General features: G+C 47.8%; 1 protein-coding gene across 12 annotated transcripts in view; it reads right to left on the reverse strand.

Annotated features, from left to right (window-relative positions):
- Positions 1-18,566, reverse strand: part of RHBDL3 (rhomboid like 3) — a 144,217-nt gene that overhangs the window by 18,258 nt on the left and 107,393 nt on the right. For 9 of the 12 annotated variants that reach the window (XM_081181441.1, XM_081181440.1, XM_081181439.1 and 6 more), the window contains 3 exons: positions 17,540-17,764; positions 14,957-15,105; positions 11,028-11,140 (listed from right to left, as the gene is read on the reverse strand). In XM_081181441.1, coding sequence (XP_081037567.1) covers positions 11,028-11,140; positions 14,957-15,105; positions 17,540-17,764 — 487 coding nt within the window. The remainder of the gene's footprint in view (positions 1-11,027; positions 11,141-14,956; positions 15,106-17,539; positions 17,765-18,566) is intronic. The other 3 variants (XM_081181445.1, XM_081181444.1, XM_081181443.1) reach the window with 3 other exon arrangements.

Genomic DNA, 18,566 nt, shown 5'->3' on the forward strand with positions numbered 1-18,566 from the left:
TTTAGAGGTGGATGGGAGGTTAAAACACACACCATTGTCCTTGTGTCTTCCAATCAGTAGAGCCTTGACCCAGGCTCCGTTTTGCTGAACACCATATCCGCTTTACAACTACAGGGGTACCTCAGGTTACATATGCTTCAGGTTACATACGCTTCAGGTTACACACTCCACTAAGCCAGAAATAGCGCTTCAGGTTAAGAACTTTGCTCCAGGATGAGAAGAGAAAATGTGCAGCGGCGGCCCCATTAGCTAAAGTGGTGCTTCAGGTTAAGAACAGTTTCAGGTTAAGTACGGACCTCCGGAACGAATTGAGTACTTAACCTGAGGCACCACTGTACAGGGAGGCTACCTGTAATTTGCAAGGCTAGGGAACAAAACCAAATGAACTCGTGCAGGACCACACACAAAAACCTATTGGGAACTTTTGTGATTTAGGAACTTTTCTACTAATAATGGGCAGTGTGATAGATAGGTCCCCTGAATTCGTTATTTGAATTGGAGTCACGTTTTGGAAATGCAATCACTGTTTCGAGACCTTCCAGCGCTCTCACGCAAGCGGAGATTGTGCTTGTTTCCCAAAGTCTGCACACCTGACAAGTTAGATCAGAAGCAAAGAGCAGATGATGTGGACAAATGGGCTGGCCGCATGCTAGAAAGACAAGCTAGCAGGCAGCTGATGCTATAGCTGCTGAAGGCCAAGCTACAAATTCCCCTTCACCATTTTTTAAAAACAAACAAAAAGGTCACTGGAGCTTGCATTTAGGTGTGGAGGGTTCTATTTCTTTCTGTACCAAATTCCCCCCTCAAGCTGCTTTTCTCTGCACACACACAGAGAAAAAAGAGACACTCCTCCTCCGCCATCCTTCCTCCACTCTCAAATGCATCCTCCAATGGCTTGAGGACAGGCCACCTGAAGGATCATCCCTTTCCATATATACTTGGCCAGGCCGTAAGATAATCTTCAGAGGCCTCTTCTCTGCCCTCCCCCCCAATCACCACAAAATGAGGTGAGGCAGGCAGGTAGCTGCTTATGAGAGGGCCCTTTCAGTGGTGGTGCCCTATTTATGGAATGCCCTACAGTACAGTCGTACATTGGAAGTCGAACGGAATCTGTTCCGGAAGTCCGTTCAACTTCCAAAGCGTTTGAAAACCAAATTCTGATTGGCGACAGGAAGCTCCTGCAGCCAATCAGAAGCCACGGAAGCCCCATCAGACATTCGGCTTCCAAAAGAACATTCGAAAACCGGAACACGCACTTCTGGGTTTCAATCGTTCTGGAGCCGATTTGTTTGGGAGCCAAGGCATTTGAGATCCAAGGTACGACTAAACAAAGAACCATTCCTCGCCTGCCGTTTTCCCTCTTCAATCTCTTCCTCCAGCCACGTTTCCCCAATCTTAATTCTCTTCCTTTTGCCTGTCTTCACTGTTGGAGCACCCATTTTTAACTGTGCGGTTGTTGTTGTTGTTGTTGTTGTTGTTGTTGTTGTTGTTGTTGTTGTTCTAAATGAAGAGGCACATCTCATGTGTCCATCTTAACCATCCGGTTAAGAATTTTGCATAAATACTTTTGGTTCCCCTCTCCTGTATCTTTACAACTGCGCTGTATTTGTGTCCGCACTACTGCTGACGGCACCCACTCCTTTCTCTCCACTGCGAATGGTTTGCAATTGTTAAAGAAAATATTTTCACCTGCATGCTGCGAAATAATTGGTTGCAAGCTGAGAGATATTTTTCTGCCTGTGATTTTTCCTGGCAACTTCTTTTTAGACCAGCTCCATCCTTTTAATGAGAAGGCAGCACACCTTCACCCAGCTTTTTTAAAATTCTTAGCATTTCCCCCCCCCCATAGTCTGACACAGTTAAGGTGGGGGGAGGGGTGACGGCGACACAAAATCAGCTGAGGAGAGGCAAAATATGTACGGTGGATGGATGAAAGAGGAGGGGGGTAAGAATCAAACACACAGAGCTGGAAAACGAGAGAGTCAGAGAAAGAGAGCACAGATGTGATATTCTCAAAGTAACAAAAGCAAAAAAGAGCAAAGACAGGTTATTTTGCCAAGAACTTCATACGCTAAATCAGGCCTGCCTGAAATTTAGTTACAACTCCCATCAGTCCCTGCAAGCAAGGCCAATGGCCAGGGATGGTGTGAGTTGTAGTCTAGTAATATCTGGAGGTTCCCCACATTTTGGATGACCAAAGACACTGAGGATGGACAGGGATGGGGAAGAGTTGGAATGGTACACACGTGAGCACACGTAGGCTTCATTTCAGGCCTACTTCTCCCTGAGTTGAAGGAGAGAAGGCAAGTCCACAACCTCCCAAGGTTCCACTGTCAAACAGCTCTTACTGTCAAAAAAAATTTTTGCCGTATGTTTAGTTGGAATTTCCTTTCTTGCAACTTGAAGCCATTGGTTCAAGTCCTACCCTCCAGAGCAGGAGAAAGCAAGCTTGTTCCCTCTTCCATGTGACAGCCCTCGAGATATCTGAAGATGGCTATTGCATCTCCTCTCAGTCTCCTCTTTTCCAGGCTAAACATACCCCAGCTCCTTCAATTGCTGCTCATAAGGCTTAGTTTCCAGACCCTTGATAACCTTGGTTTCCCTCCTCTGCACATGTTCCAGCTTGTCAATGTCTTTCTTATATTGTGGTGCCCAGAATTGGACACAGTACTCCAGGTGTGGTCTGACCAAGGCAGAATGGAGCGGTACTATTACTTCCCTTGATCTGGACACTATACTTCTGTGAATGCAGCCTAGAATAGCACTAGCTTTTCTTGCTGTTGCATCACATGGTTTACTCATGTTAATTCTGTGTGGATTCATACCACTGGCTATGTCAGTCATAGGACCAGATACTCCAGATGCACTGAAAAGGAACTTCACTCTAGTATGCTTATGGAGCCCCCCTCCCTATTCCTAACTTTCTAATCCAATTATGATATTTATGCTTCCCACCTCCATGTACTGCCTCATAGCACATAACTCTTTTTTAAAAAAATTGTTCAGTAAGGCACACTTCTATTGTACCTTTATTTGTTCATTGCAGCAAGACTTGCTATATAGGTAAGGACCGGGGCAAGGGAGAGGGACAAATAGCTAAACCTGCCAATCACTGTCCCAGTCCCATGACACCCTCCCTGCAGTTGCCTCCTGCTCTCTCCTCTTGTTATAATTAGATTTGATCTATCATCAAGCCAGCTTCCTTCACCTCCAAACTGCAGAGGCGCAAGACGTGAATAACAAATGCGGTACAAATGTAAAAATCAATCAGTCCATGAAGATCTATCATCCCATAGATTCACTGGTCATTGGAAAGTTGCCATGTTGGGCCCGAACCAAAATCCTTTAGCTGACAATTACTGACACTGCGTTAAACAAAGGTAAAGCCAAATCGGATATATAGATTAAAAAATAACTCCTGGGTACTTTATGCCTCAGGAAATCTCTTCACATGAAAAAAGGGTAGTAAGCCCCAAAACTGCATCTGTGACCTTATAACTGATTTCTCCCCCTCATAACTAATGCTTAATTATAGTAGTTCCTGATCCTGCACTCACTGTACAGCTCAACTGAGAAATGGGATCCTCCTTAATGAGGGTCCTGGTTGCGTGCGGGCCCCTAAGGCACCCCACAGGGTAAGCTGTGGCTGGGCATGGCCCAAGACTTAACAGTCGGGTCCTGGGATCGCGCCAGGCTGTTTGGGCCAATCAGGATGGACGGCGTGATTCTGGGGCCTATAAAAGCGGCAGCGCGATGTAATCGGGGGCACTTGCTTTGCACTGACGAACACCCTCCCCCCTCCCTAATTTTAGGTGCTGCTGCTTTGGCCTTGCTTTGGACTGGGTCACCTGTTTTGGAACAGGGGCTGGGTAGGGATTTTTCCATTTGGCAGATTGGCTGTAGCCACTTGGTTTTCACCTACTCCCTTAGCAATCGTCACAACTTTGTAAGGTTAGGCGGTTAGGCATTGGCTTACTGAAATGTGTGGGAGGGGAGGTGCAGCCATCACCTGCCCCTCCAGAAACAGGGTGTTCCGGTAAAGGAATCTGGGGGTCCTGGATCTCATCTGAAGTCTGCTTGAGGGGCTAGGGCCATTCCAGGACCACAGGAACCCCGGGGTGAGCTTCGGTTGATCTTCATCAATATTGCTCCCTTTTTTGGTGTTTACCCTTTCAGACTACCAACCAGCGAGGCAGGAGTCAGTTACAGTCTGTTGCCAATGCCTAAGCCAATACCGCTCACTTTGCTGTAATCAATAAAGCTGTGGCCTAAAATTTTGCCCAATAACTTAAACTAAAATTATGTGTCAGTTATTTACAAGGGGAGGGCTTGGGGGCCTCAAAGCGCAAACACGGCTGTGAGGGTTTGATTAGCTGCTTGTGCGTGAAAACGTGCTCCCTCAGAGTTTGTGCGCCCCCACAAACCTCCGTGTGTGACGGAGCTCCTCAGACATGTCTGCTCTAGTCACTAGTAGAGTCCGACAGTGGCTGTCTGCGGAAGCGTTTCCAACAAAGAAGTTCCTTAACGGAAACGCGTCTCCTGGACTCACGGCGTGACAGTTTCCTGCGAGGTATGGGTCTCCCTATGGGAGACTCCGATACCTCCCCACTGTTTTCGCTGGAAGCCTCCCTGAGCCCTCCCTCCTGCTCGCATTCCTTCAGAGACCCACTCCTCCCCCTGCTGGTCCCTGCTTCAGCAGTTGAGTCTCTTTCATCCTGCCTGAGTCCCTCCACCACCTGATGCTCTGATGGCAGTTCCCTGACATCCACCTCCCCTCCAGGGCCCCCCTCACCCCCTCCCAATTCCTCCCCCCTGGGAGGTGAAGGGCTAAAACCCCGAAACGAATCTTCCTCATCTTCTGACGTCTCGAACAATTCTCTCCATCGATCGTCATCCTGGCCAGCTGAATCCTCCTCCTCTTCAGAATCTGGGAACCCCTCCAACTCCTCTTCCTCGTCGGTGGTGGCAAAGTATTCCCTTCGGAACCTCGCTACAGGCTGAGGTTTACGTGGGAACCTCTGATGAAAAGTCTCTATTAAAACCTCGTCATTGACATCCTCTGCCCTAACCCAGGTGTTTTCCGACTCCGGTTCCCCTTCCCACATTACCAAATACTCTACTTGATCTCCCTTCCACCTGGAATCGAGGATCTCCGCTACATGGTAGCTGTGTTCCTTCTCCTCCATTGCTGGTCCCCTAGTGACCCTCCCCTCACTGTCTCCTCTATACGGTGACAGCAACGACCTGTGAAAAACTGGGTGCAGCTTCATGTGGTTCGGTAACCGGAGCCTGAAAGCCACTGGATTGACCTGCTGTATGACTTCAAACGGACCCAGCCTTTTGGGTCTTAATTTCTTACAACCTCCTTTGAATGGCAACCCTTGGGTTGACAGCCACACCTGGTCCCCCACCCTGATGCTTTCACCTTCCCTTCTGTTTTTGTCTGCTTGCCTCTTATATTCCTCCTTAGCCCTGTTTAAGTTGAGTTGGAGCTGGCGATGGATCGCTTCCATTTCTTCCACGAACTGTTCTGCAGCTGGAACGCTCCAGTTCTCCCCCTCCCCCCCTGGGAAGGCTCTGGGATGGCACCCGTGATTAGCCAAAAAGGGGCTCATCCCCGTGGACACGTTCTCTGCATTGTTGTAGGCAAATTCTGCCAACGCCAGCTTCTCCACCCAATCATTCTCTCTGTCATTAACATAACACCTCAAATATTGTTGGAGAACCCCATTTGCTCTTTCCGCCTGCCCGTTGGTTTCAGGATGACGGGCCGTCGAGAAATTAACCTCTACATGCAGTAAGCTCATGAGCTTCCTCCAGAACCTGGAAGTAAATTGTTTCCCTCGGTCTGAAACCACCCTCAAGGGGGCGCCATGCAACCTAAACACATTCTCTACAAACAATTTGGCGGTTTCTTCTGCTGTAACCGCATGTGAGCAGGCTATGAAGTGGGCCATTTTAGTTAACAGGTCTACTACAACCATGATGGCTGTTTTCCCTCTAGACCTTGGCAGATCAGTCATGAAATCTATTGCCACTGCTTCCCACGGTCTCTCAGGTGTGGGCAGTGGTTCTAATAAACCAGCCGGCGCCTGCCTCTCCCCCTTGGCTCTTTGGCATTGTTCACACCCTCTCACATACTCCCGCACATCTTCCCTGACCTTGGGCCACCAAAATTCCCTGGTAACCAGCCACATGGTTTTGTGTTGCCCAAAGTGCCCTGCTGTGGGGCTATCGTGCAGCTGCTTGAGTACTTTCTCCCTCAATTCCCCTTCAGGTATATATAACGCTCCCTTATAATACAATGCCCCATTTCTCTCCTCAAAACCACCGGGTTTGTCTTCCTCCCCTCTGAGATCCCTGAGTTTCCCCTGGGCGTATGCATCCTGCACCGTACCCTCTACCAATTCCCTTTGCCCCACCAAAGTCGCCCCACACACCCAGCGGTCCTCTGGAATGATATGGGTTTCTTCGGGTGCTCCCTCCCCCTCCAAATATTCAGGCTTGCGTGAGAGAGCGTCCGCCCTAACATTCTCTGGGCCTGGCACATAACAAATCTCAAAGTTAAATTTGGAGAACTCTTGGGCCCATCTCAACTGCCTTTGGTTGAGCACTCGCGCCGTTCTCCAGTACTCTAGATTTTTATGGTCCGTGCACACTTGCACTTTATGTTGTGCACCAACTAGCAGATGCCTCCATCTCCGGAACGCCTCATGAATAGCAAGCAGTTCTCGGTCGTACACCGTGTAGTTCCTCTCGGATTTGTTCAGCTTCCGCGAGAAGAAGGCACACGGACGCCACTCCGACTCCTCCTTCCCCGGCTGCAGAAGAAGCACCGCCCCTATGGCTCTGTCAGATGCGTCTGTTTCAACCCTTAGCTTCTTTCGTAAATCCACATGCAGAAGTTGTTCTTCAGAGGCGAAGGCCCTTTTCAGTTCCTCAAACGCTCGCCCCGCCTCCGCCGTCCATACAAACTTCTTCTTACTGCTGAGACAGTCAGTGATGGGCGCCGTCAGATGGGCGAAGTTGCGGATGAACTTACGATAAAAGTTTCCAAACCCTAGGAACCTCTGCACATCCTTCTTGGTTTTGGGTGTTTTCCATTCCAGCACTGCCTGTACCTTGCCGGGATCCATGGCCAATCCCTTGTCTGACAGGCGGTACCCCAGGAATTCCACCTCCTTGGTATGGAACCGACACTTCTCCAGTTTGACCCACAGCCTGTTGGCTTGCAGTCTGCTCAACACTTCTCTGACGTCTCTCACATGTTGCTCCTCATTCTCAGAATACACCAACACATCATCTAGAAAGGCAACGCAATTCTTGTAGAGCAAAGGGCCCAGCACGTGGTTCATAAAAGATTGAAAACACGCGGAGCCTGCTTGTAATCCAAATGGCATAACGAGGTATTCAAACGCCCCCAAAGGGGTAAACATGGTGGTTTTCCATTCATCCCCTTTCCTTATGCGTATCAGGTTGTACGCCCCCCTTAGATCCAGCTTTGTGAAAATCTTTCCCTTCCTCACCATGGTCAAAATATCATCAATTCTGGGCATAGGGAACGCCACCGGTTCAGTCACTGCATTCAGCCGCCTAAAATCACATACAAGTCTCGGCTTGTCCGCATTTTTTTTGTCCACAAAGAACACTGGGCTCCCCCCTGCTGCTTTGGACTCTCTGATGAAGCCTCTCTTCAGGTTCTTGTCAATGAACCCTCGCAACTCCTGCATTTCCCTGTCTGACATGGCATACAACTTGCCCACGGGAAGCTGTGCTCCAGGGAGTAAATTGATCTGACAATCAAAGGGTCTATGAGGTGGTAGTTGGTCAGCTTCCTTCTCGCTGAACACGTCGCTGAGATCTGCATACTGTGGTGGTACCTTCACCTTTCCCATTACTTCAGTCCCTGCTAGGGTGGCTTGGGCCCCTACTGAACCCTTCTCCCCTTTGCAGTGTTCTAGGCAATGTGCTGAACCAAAGGACACCACTCTTTGATGCCAGCCAACCAGCGGATCATGTAGAGCTAGCCAGCTCATTCCCAAAATAATGGGAGCGCCTCCCAGGGTGGCCACATTAAACGCTATCAGTTCTGTGTGCCTTGCCACCCTCATTATCATTGGGACAGTCTGCAAGCGGACTCCTCCTCCCAACAACTCCCTGCCATCAATCGTGGTCACCTGCAGGGGGTTGCTTAAAGGGATGGTCTGTATCTGGTGTTCAGCAACAAACTCCTTGCTCATAAAATTGCAGGAGCTGCCTGAGTCCAATAGCGCCTTTATTTTTAGGGGGTGCCCATTCTGCAGCTCTAGCGACACTTCAATCACTAGAGCAGGTCGAGGAGCTTCTGGCACGGGCACTTTCACTGCTCTTTGGCCTGGCTGCAGTGCCCCAATTGTGGCAACCAGGCGTTGGCTTTTACCTGCTCCGCTCCCCCTTCTTCTCCCCCCTCAACAGCTCCCACCATCCCTTGCCATTCCTTCCTCTGGGGGCAGACTCTGGCAAAGTGGCCTGGCTGTTGGCAGAGATAGCATTTCCGGGGGCCCTTTCCCTCCTTCTTAGCTCCCTCGCTGGTTTTTGAAAATGCGCGCGCGCGCGCTGTTCCGATTTCCATCGGCTCTGCCGGCGGGAAAGCTGGCTCAGGAATGTCTGGAATGCGGAACTCCTTCCAACGTTCCCCTCTCCCTTCCCGCCTCTCCAAGGCTCTTGCCTCCTGCCGCGCTCCTATGGTCAGCGCAGATTTGGTCAGCTGATCCATAGACTCCGCCCTGGGGCTCCGTGCCAGCTCGTCTTTCACCCCCGAAGAAAGACCTTCTTCAAATAGCATTTGAACGGGTGCCGCCGATAAATCCCAACTCAGTCTGTGAATCAGCATGGTAAACTCAGTCCAATATTCACGGACAGATCGACTCCCCTGCTTACAAACCATTAGCTGTCTGCGCACCACCCCTTCCTCAATATCGCTGGAAAACATGATATCCATTGCACGAAAGAACTTCATTGTGTCCTTTAGTATGTCATTGTGCGTTGCCATTAGGGGTCGCACCCAGTCTCTAGCCCCTTTCTCAAGATGCCCAATTACAAAAGCAACTCGCGATTCCTCATCAGGGAACTCATCGAACTGCACATTAAGGGCATATTGCATCTCTGTCCTAAAAGCATGGTAGTCCTTGGGGTCCCCCCCAAATTTCTGCACCAATCCTGGTACCTTTCTGGGGAATTGAGTGGCTCTCCCCTTCTTGTCTGCATCCTGAGCCCTTCTCTCCTCCAGCCTCGCCGTCTGCAGGGCCAGTTGAACCTCCAACGCTCGGTATCTATCTTCCAAGCTTGGACCAGCTCCAGCCCCTGCTCCTCCGGTTCCGGTTGGTTCGCTCATGATGCCTTCTCTTGCACAGGCAGCGTACAAAGACTGTCGGACTGCTGTGAGGGTTTGATTAGCTGCTTGTGCGTGAAAACGTGCTCCCTCAGAGTTTGTGCGCCCCCACAAACCTCCGTGTGTGACGGAGCTCCTCAGACATGTCTGCTCTAGTCACTAGTAGAGTCCGACAGTGGCTGTCTGCGGAAGCGTTTCCAACAAAGAAGTTCCTTAACGGAAACGCGTCTCCTGGACTCACGGCGTGACAGTTTCCTGCGAGGTATGGGTCTCCCTATGGGAGACTCCGATACCTCCCCACTGTTTTCGCTGGAAGCCTCCCTGAGCCCTCCCTCCTGCTCGCATTCCTTCAGAGACCCACTCCTCCCCCTGCTGGTCCCTGCTTCAGCAGTTGAGTCTCTTTCATCCTGCCTGAGTCCCTCCACCACCTGATGCTCTGATGGCAGTTCCCTGACAACGGCACTAGGAAAAACTACAGTAACTTTCTCAGTTACCAACAGAAGTCCTCTTCACATGTCTTCATCTGAACATACAATAGCTTAGAACTGGGGCAGGGGCACAGACCTCCATAATCCTGGGCCAACGGGCTCCCATCCCAATTTTCACATTTTTAGTGCAAACGTCTGAAGGAAGTTTCTATGTGTGCTCATTTAACAAGCTTAGAATCATCACAGCAATTAGCAAACAGGAACCTTGACAAGACAGGGGATCCTACTGCAGAAAGATTTGTAGGCACACTGAAGCAGAGCCCATGTGCCTGGAGGTTGGGAGAAAAATTTGATCAGGTCCACATTTTAAAGTGGACCAACGCAATTTGCACTCCCTGAAACAATCAGCAAAACAATTCACAGCTATCCTTTGTAATTTGAACTTCTATGAATCTTGTGATGTAGGCAAACCACGTGTACAAAAAGACATACATAGGTGAAAAGAACATAACAGTGTATTATATTAGGGGGGAATGCCTGCAAAATATATATACAGTATTAGACAAATTGTACATTAGAAGGAAAGCAAACTAAAATGTTAGATTTTTTTAATGTAGCTTAAAAAAAATGACAAACTGGTGCAGAAATGTGGAGAACGAAACTAAATACTAGAAAAATAAGAAACTGAGAGAAACCAAATTTGACAGATTCGTCCATCCCAAACAGGGGCCGGTGTGGTCTGAAAGAATCAGCTTGTCACAGTGCCTTCAAAGGAGGAACTATGATCACACCTTGACAAACTCTAGACTTGGTTCGATTTTACTTCCATGCAGTGTCATATTTTTAAAATTACTGCAACCAGTGATGTTTTTCTAGAAAAAGAGGTGCCGGCGCTCACGGTGAACGCCTCCCTTGTTCTCTAATAACGGCAATGGCACCCACCTAAGAGGTGCCAGAACTGAGTTATGGTGAGCTGCTGCTGAAAAAAGCCCTGACTGAAAAATTTATATAGTGTTGATAAGGACAACATTATGGTGGCGAAAGATAAAGAATCCCAGAAATTTAGCTAGCTAGAATAATGATAATAGCAATTATAAATTTGCCCACCCATACCACTCCACTGACCAAGGCAAATGATGGGCACCTTCTCTCACAGGAATCTCAACCATGGAGATGAACCACAATTTCAGTATCAGCCAATATCAGGTTTATTCACCCATACAACATACCTGCTACAACTCCAGCAATGTAGACAAACCCGATCCTTGCAGCACCATGTACCATTTCAAGGGGGACTCCAACTAGAAGTTGAAGGACAACATTGAGTCCAAGGTGCTCTATCCTGGGGGAAATGGAAATAGCATTAAAAAATAAAATAAATAAAATTCCTGCATTACAGGGGGGTTGGATTAGATGACCTTGGAGGGTCCCTTCCAACTTTACAATTCTGTATGATTCCCTTTGGTACCAACAGACAAGTACAGAGACTTTGTATAAATAAATAAGTCACCATCTTAGTGCCAGGGTTTTGGGTGGTTTTTTTAAAGTTTATTTTTATCTAGGTTAAAATAGATTATTTCCCTAAGTGGGGGGGAAATGTCGCGATTCAGGTTTAATAACCCTGTCTTTAAGCTATGTTAATTAGCAAAGTATATTTGCAAGCAGAACAATTAAGGATATTGCTTATAGGCTGGAAGACTCTGGTATAAATCTCAGCTCATCCACTAACTGGTTGGACAGCCTTAGGCAAGCCACCACCTCTTAAGATAGCTAGAAAATGGCCCTCACAGTTCCAAGTAGTTAAGTAGCTACAAAACTTAACCAGCCTTGATTTACTGACTTCTCCCACCTATTATAGCCGGGGGGGGGACCCACAGATTGTCATGTTAGCAAACCTAAAAGTGCCTTTGTACTCAGGATCATTTAGAATTGGGTTTGTTTGTTTTTAATGGGTAAAATTAGGGACGTGGGTGGCGCTGTGGGTTAAACCACAGAGCCTAGGACTTGCCCATCAGAAGGTTGGCGGTTCGAATCCCCGTGACGGGGTGAGCTCCCATTGCTCGGTCCCTGCTCCTGCCGACCTAGCAGTTCGAAAGCACGTCAAAGTGCAAGTAGATAAATAGGTACCGCTTCGGCGGGAAGGTAAACGGCGTTTCCGTGCGCTGCTCTGGCTCACCAGAAGTGGCTTAGTCATGCTGGCCACATGCCAGCTGTACGCCGGCTCCCTTGGCCAATAAAGTGAGATGAGCGCCGCAATCCCAGAGTCGGTCACGACTGGACCTAATGGTCAGGGGTCCCTTTACCTTTACTAATGGGTAAAATACCATTTGGAAAAAAGATTTTAAGAATCCCTTATACAGAAGGAAGTAGAATGAGATGCAGGGTAGTACCTAAGAAAAGTCATGGGAAGATGCCCAATGTTTTCTAAGAAAGAATTTAATGCCTCTTGCGGGGCAATGATTTATTTCGATTAGAAGACCCTTAGAGGTTCTGTTCCTCAGTGTGTTTGATGCATGCCTGTTCTTTTAAAAAAAGTCTCAAGAAGCATTCCATTCAGCCCAACTCCTACTGCAGTCAGGAGCATCCGAGCCCCATGGTCAATAAGCACCCATAAAACATAATTAGCTTTCCCATGCTCTGAATGTGTCATTCTTTAGATGACAATATAATTGATTTATCAAGGCTTCACCTTCTCCGCAACCAAACAAATGGGCCCTCGAATCAATGCAAGTCATTAGTTATGGCAGCAATACAAATGGGTGGGCCCCACAGATAATTAACGTCCACTCAGCTTTAAAGCGGAAGGCTAAAATTTACAGCTTTGGTTTCTTAGAAAGCTTTTCTCCATCGGGATCAAGACACAAACAGCACATTTTGGGGAGCTCTCAGTCACCCTTAACAACTGCCTTCTCCTCAGCTACCTTCTGGCTGTCACAAACGCCCATAAAAAAAGCAGATGAGCACAGTAAATTAAGAGTTTCAAATTAACATTTTAAAGTCACAGCAGGAAGTATGACAACAATAGACTCCACCACCTTTATATTAGCCTGCCTTTTTGGGGTGGGGAGAGACGAATAATGGCCTCACCATTAAAAGAAGAAAGAAAGAGGTTATTACTACTCTTCCAGAGATTTATTTTATTCTCTGAATGTGAAAATAATCTAATGAGGGTAGGCTGGCTATAAATGATGGTTTAGCTACCTAACTGTAGTGAGTATTCCATCATTAAAAAATAAATAAAGCAGGGGTTGCTTCTCAAGTGGGGAATGTGTGTGCACACGGTTTTGATAGCTTACACTTCCAAAAGATTTAGAATCCACTGCAAAAAAAAAAGTAATAAGGCTGTGCTGGCTAAGTCTCTTAATATTTACAGATGTGAGGCATTGGATAGTGTATCTTCCCAAGAGTTTCCCTTGGAAACCAGCCAAAGTTGTGAAAGAAACGTGATAATTAAAAGGTTCAGCACATTTTTCCAAGCAACACGACAGCCTAACAGCAACAAGATACTTGTCAAGGCAGAGGTTAGCATTTTGTGGGAAAGGGAGGCATACTTAAACATAGTTTAAGCACTTATATCTTTTTAAGGTTTCAACCTGTTTTGCAAATCTCTATGGACAAAGGCAGTCCTTTTTGGCTCATACTGCAATTAAAATGCACGGGTTTCAAAATGTAAAAGTGGCATTACAGGGGTGGGTCGAAGAGCGTGACCAGGCCTGTAGTGGGCAGGGAGACAGTGTTTAATCCTGCCTGCTGGTACTGTCCCAATGAAAATCTCTCACCACCACCTCAAGCAGCTATTTCCAACTAGAAGAATGCTCCTATCAGAAAGCAAGCAAATTATGCAAAAATCCTGCAGATCTGTCAGGCAAGGATACTTAGCGCTATGAAGTCAAGAATGATATACCCATATTTCCTCCTTCAGCTTCTGCCCCTGATGCCCTATGACCAGCAGGCAATATAAACCAGCTCTAACAGAACATGGTTTTATCCAAAGATCGCAAATCATTTTGAAAAATGGGGATTGTGTGTAATACTTTTTTATGGACACCTAAGAGCAACAGGAAGGGACGCGGGTGGCACTGTGGGTTAAACCACAGGGCCTAGGACTTGCTGATCAGAAGGTTGGTGGTTCGAATCCCCGTGATGGGTCCCTGCTCCTGCCAACCTAGCAGTTCGAAAGCACATCAAAGTGCAAGTAGATAAATAGGTACCACTCCGGTGGGAAGGTAAATGGCGTTTCTGTGTGCTGCTCTGGTTTCACCAGAAGCGGCTTAGTCATGCTGGCCACATGACCCAGAAGCTGTACGCTGGCTCCCTTGGCCAATAAAGCGAGATGAGCGCTGCAACCCCAGAGTCGGTCATGACTGGACCTAATGGTGGGGGTCCCTTTACCTAAGAGCAACAGGATTCTCCCAGCGTTTTAGTTTCAGAGCAGAAGACCTAGGGCATGATTCATGTTTAAGGGGCCCTCCGGTGGTGCCCTCTCCTCTGTTGATGTGTTGTAGCGGGCTTGTCTGGCAGGAGTGGAAGCCGCAGTACTCCAAGCAGTGCCAAGGTGGTTGGAGACGACTATTTCGTGACAATAAGCTGAAGGGGGCCATTGTCTGAAACTAAAACGGCAGCTAGACCCAGCTGCCTGCCACTGCTTGGAGTGCCAGGCTGGATTTGTTTTTATGGGGGGCAGGGTAAACATCAGCAGGGCCCCCCAGCAGCTGCCCAAGAATGCCAGGCAGTGGCTTAGTTTGTGTGTGTGTCACAGGGGCAGTTGCCCCAGGCACAAAATTGTTAGGGGGTTCCAACCTTCAACACCTATTAAGTGCTGCCTCAATACAGCTGTGTGCGTCCATTGCTGGGCTTTGTTGAAAATGGCTTCTCCATGCAAACCAGGAAGTGGTCTTTCCAGACAACGGAACTACTCTTATTTTCTTATCTCTGCGGCTGGGATCTCCTGGGTGACGTGGACGCCGTTAGGCAGTTGAATGTGCATGCGTACTCCGTCTGTTTCCCTCCCTCTCACCCTCTGTACAGCCCCGGGTGTTGGCAACCCACGCTATGCCACTGATGGCAGCTCTGTGTCCCCCCTGTCTTTCCCATGAGATAAGGGAACCCCACCCCCCCATCCCAAGAAATTTAGCCCCCATTTTCCCCTAGAACTCACCCTGCATGCATGAATATGTAGGTGAGGTACCTCCAGGCCTGGGCACGGAGCTGAGGATGATATAACAATGAGTTCTTCAAATATAAGGGATGGGTGACTTGCAGCACAAACCTATCTAGTACCACTCCATTGTAAAGAAAGAAGGCAACCTAGGAAAGCAGGGAGATCGCACAGTTAAGTGTAATTCATTCAAGCATCTGGCCGAGAAAATATGCGCAAGGAGACATACAGGCTTAATTCCAGCAAGTGCAGTTGTGGCTAAAGGTCTGTCCAGATCTTCTCCCTCACATGTTTGCTGTACATGTAGGGGGGGGCAGGGATGTGGGATTACGCTGCTACCCGTTTAAGCTTTGATGGCGACCCACTCAATAACCATGCCCCCAATAGCTCCGCGTTTTGTGCCAGTGTGGAAGGGGGCCAATGTGTGCACACAGACGTGTGCACACCGCTCCTCCTTCACAGGAGCAGAGCCTCAGGTTAGCCAGACTTCCTACTTCTGTGGAGCAGCCCTGTGTCCATACACTGGCATGAGCTAAAGCCCCTTTTCACACCGGTGTCACACATGTGGCTGTGGGAGGGTGTGTGGCTGGTGGACATGCAGACATCAATGGGACTGGTTAGTTGCAGCTACCGTATTTTTCTGTGTATAAGGCTAGGTTTCCCCCCTAAAAAATAATGTCAAAAATTAGGGGCCGTCTTATACACGGGTAGTGATGAGGGTGGACTGGGGACAATCTGAATCCCCCCAAATAGGGGGGCGTCTTATATATGGGGGCATCTTATAGATGGTAAATTCCGTCCCAACGCTTTCAGCAGGATTCAGACTAACTTCTGCTTGGTGCATTTCCATATGGGGGACTTTAGTCTGATTATTGTTTAAATTGGTTCTTAAAATAATGATAGCTAGAAGATACACAGGCATTTTTTAAAAAAACTCTCTTCTACTTTCTATGACCACATTCATACATGCCATACATGGCAAGAGGCTCAAAGACATTTTTTTTTAGTGGCGCACCTGTCCATTTATTAAAATGTATTGACAGCCTTTCTACAGCACCTCCCATTGTTTTAAATTGTTCAATGTGGAATGATTAAAACAACTCTAAAATATACTCAGTCAGAAACACAGAATTGCTTCTCTTCTCCCTCTCTTCTACTTGGAGACATATGGCATGACACAAATTGGGACATAGCTGCACATTTCATCATGCTGCACATTTTCCCATCTCACCTCACATTATTAACTGCAGAAATGAGGGTGCAGAAACTCATGCCTTGCGTTATACAGTGGTACCTCAGGTTACATACGCTTCAGGTTACATACGCTTCAGGTTACAGCCTCTGCTAACCCAGAAATAGTACCTCGGGTTAAGAACTTTGCTTCAGGATGAGAACAGAAATTGTGCTCCGGCGGCACGGCAGCAGCAGGAGGCCCCATTAGTTAAAGTGGTGCTTCAGGTTAAGAACAGTTTCAGGTTAAGAACGGACCTCTGGAACGAATTAAGTACTTAACCCGAGGTACCACTGTACCAGATACTATTATCTGCTCCACGCCCTGGTTAATGTCTAGTTTCAAAAGCACCACATTTCAAAAGCACCAGAAATCTGGTGGGTCTTCATAGGGAGGCTGCTCCATAACAAACACAGCTTGCTGGGTGGAGAAGAGCTGGTATGATAGCTTCCTGGCAGGTGGGTCACTGGGAGGGAGAAGGACGAGGCAGTGGGGAGGTCGCCATGGCGCATATGCACAGGCCAAGCCAATCCGGTGCTCTTGCCAGTGCGCTGGCGCTACATCCGCCACCCTGCCATCTTGCCCCTTCCCTCCCTCCCCAGTAAGCAGCGTTGACTCACCGGCCAGGAGGTAGCACAGCGCCTCTGCTCCACGCAGCGAGCTTCTTCTGGGCTACACTGCTAAGCACTACTAGAACTCCCCTCTTAGAAACTTAAGGTACTGAGAGCAAGGCCCCACCGGAAGATCTTGAAGGTTCATATTGCAGGAAGCACTCCTGCACATGCTTGAATCCTTATAGGTAGGGTCTTAAAGGTCTTAAAACTGCTCTTTGTATTGGGTTGGGAAGCACAGAGGCAGCCAGTGCAGATGAGCAACAATCCGTTGAATAAGGTGCCTACTATCCAGTGGTGCAGTTAGACTATTTTAGACTTTGGACCTTTTGGATTTATGGAGGTCCCCTTTGGTTGGTAAGGGGTGCTACTCCATGCGCTTCAACATGTGGTAAGCCAGCTGTGCTGTGTCGTTGGACCCTCCTACTCATTCTGCTGAGTGGGGCCTGGACACCTTCCCTAACGTCCTACCATTGATGTGCTGCCCACCCCTACAAGCAGGGCTTTGCACCAGCTGAAGCTGGAAATCTCCTCTTACATGTGAGATTTCTAGGGCATGATCTTTGCCATCAAGGAAGAGCCCCCAGCAACCTTAGAAGATAAAAGGCCCTCCTGGCACAGTTAGCACCCAGGAGCAACCTTCAGGTTACTCACGGACCTAGCTAGCAAGGGTGTGACCCCCACCTGGAACAGGCAAACACACTTCCCCGGAATCTCTTTGCTAGCTTGGCAGATACTTGCCTCTACAATGGTGATGGCAATCATGAACCAAGGTGGGGGGCAGCAGGTGTAGCTGTCGTAATACCACTTCCGATCGATCTCACGCGGCAGAGTCTCATACGCAACGTGGCGGATCAGCCGCTGGGAAAGGCTCAGTCCCGTCTCCTCCAGCAGGGCCTTGCTGCACAGCCTCCGGTTCCCCTGCAAGATGGCTTGGCGAAAGCTGTTGGACCTTTTGTTACTCATCTGGAAGATAAAAGGAAAGGATGAGGAGGGGGAATTAACAAGCTGAAATCAAGTAATGGCTTGGTGGTTAGACTGAATGGGGTGATATTGTATATTAGCTGTATTCCGAGCAGACCCACTGAAATCAATTATTTCATAAGTTAATTCCACTTATTTCAATATGCCTACTCTGAGTATGAACGTAGTTGGATATCACTCAGGGAATTAAGTCGGCTTGGCAAATGAGGGCATGAAAAAAATGCCAAGATGGAGAAGTTTAGCAGATTTTGGTAAAATGAACCCAGATCAGGGTACCTTGCAGCCCTTTCTACTTATATCAAGCTCTAGGTCAAAAGAACATTAACTGGCTCTCATTCCACAAAGAATTACCCCCGAATTAACATAAAACAAATGTGCTAATTGTATCATGTGGGTTCTACTCCACTGAAAATCTCATGTAGAATAGCCATTACCATTTCTTTTCAGAAAGTGGTCGTTAAAATTGGTTGTTAGAAGACTAATTTTTGGTGCCTCCAAACAAGAAACATCCCATATGCTCTTATTCAAAAAGACACTTCTGTGCAAAATAGCAACATTTGATCTATTAATCAGAGCAGGATATATAAAAGGCCTGACTGGCAAGCTCTACTCCTTCATTGAAAAATGTGGGCAGTGTTTTTTTTTTGTAAGAAAGTAAGTGGGGGAAGAGATATGTGGTGCAGTATGCCAGGTAATGACTAGAATTTAGAAAAATATTCAGCCTTAGGTGAATCTGTAGGAAAACTTGTACAAGTATTGTTTCAGTGGTACTTAACAGCATAAC

Source organism: Podarcis bocagei, assembly GCF_964188305.1.
Source record: "Podarcis bocagei genome assembly, chromosome: 2".
Lineage (NCBI taxonomy): Eukaryota > Metazoa > Chordata > Lepidosauria > Squamata > Lacertidae > Podarcis > Podarcis bocagei.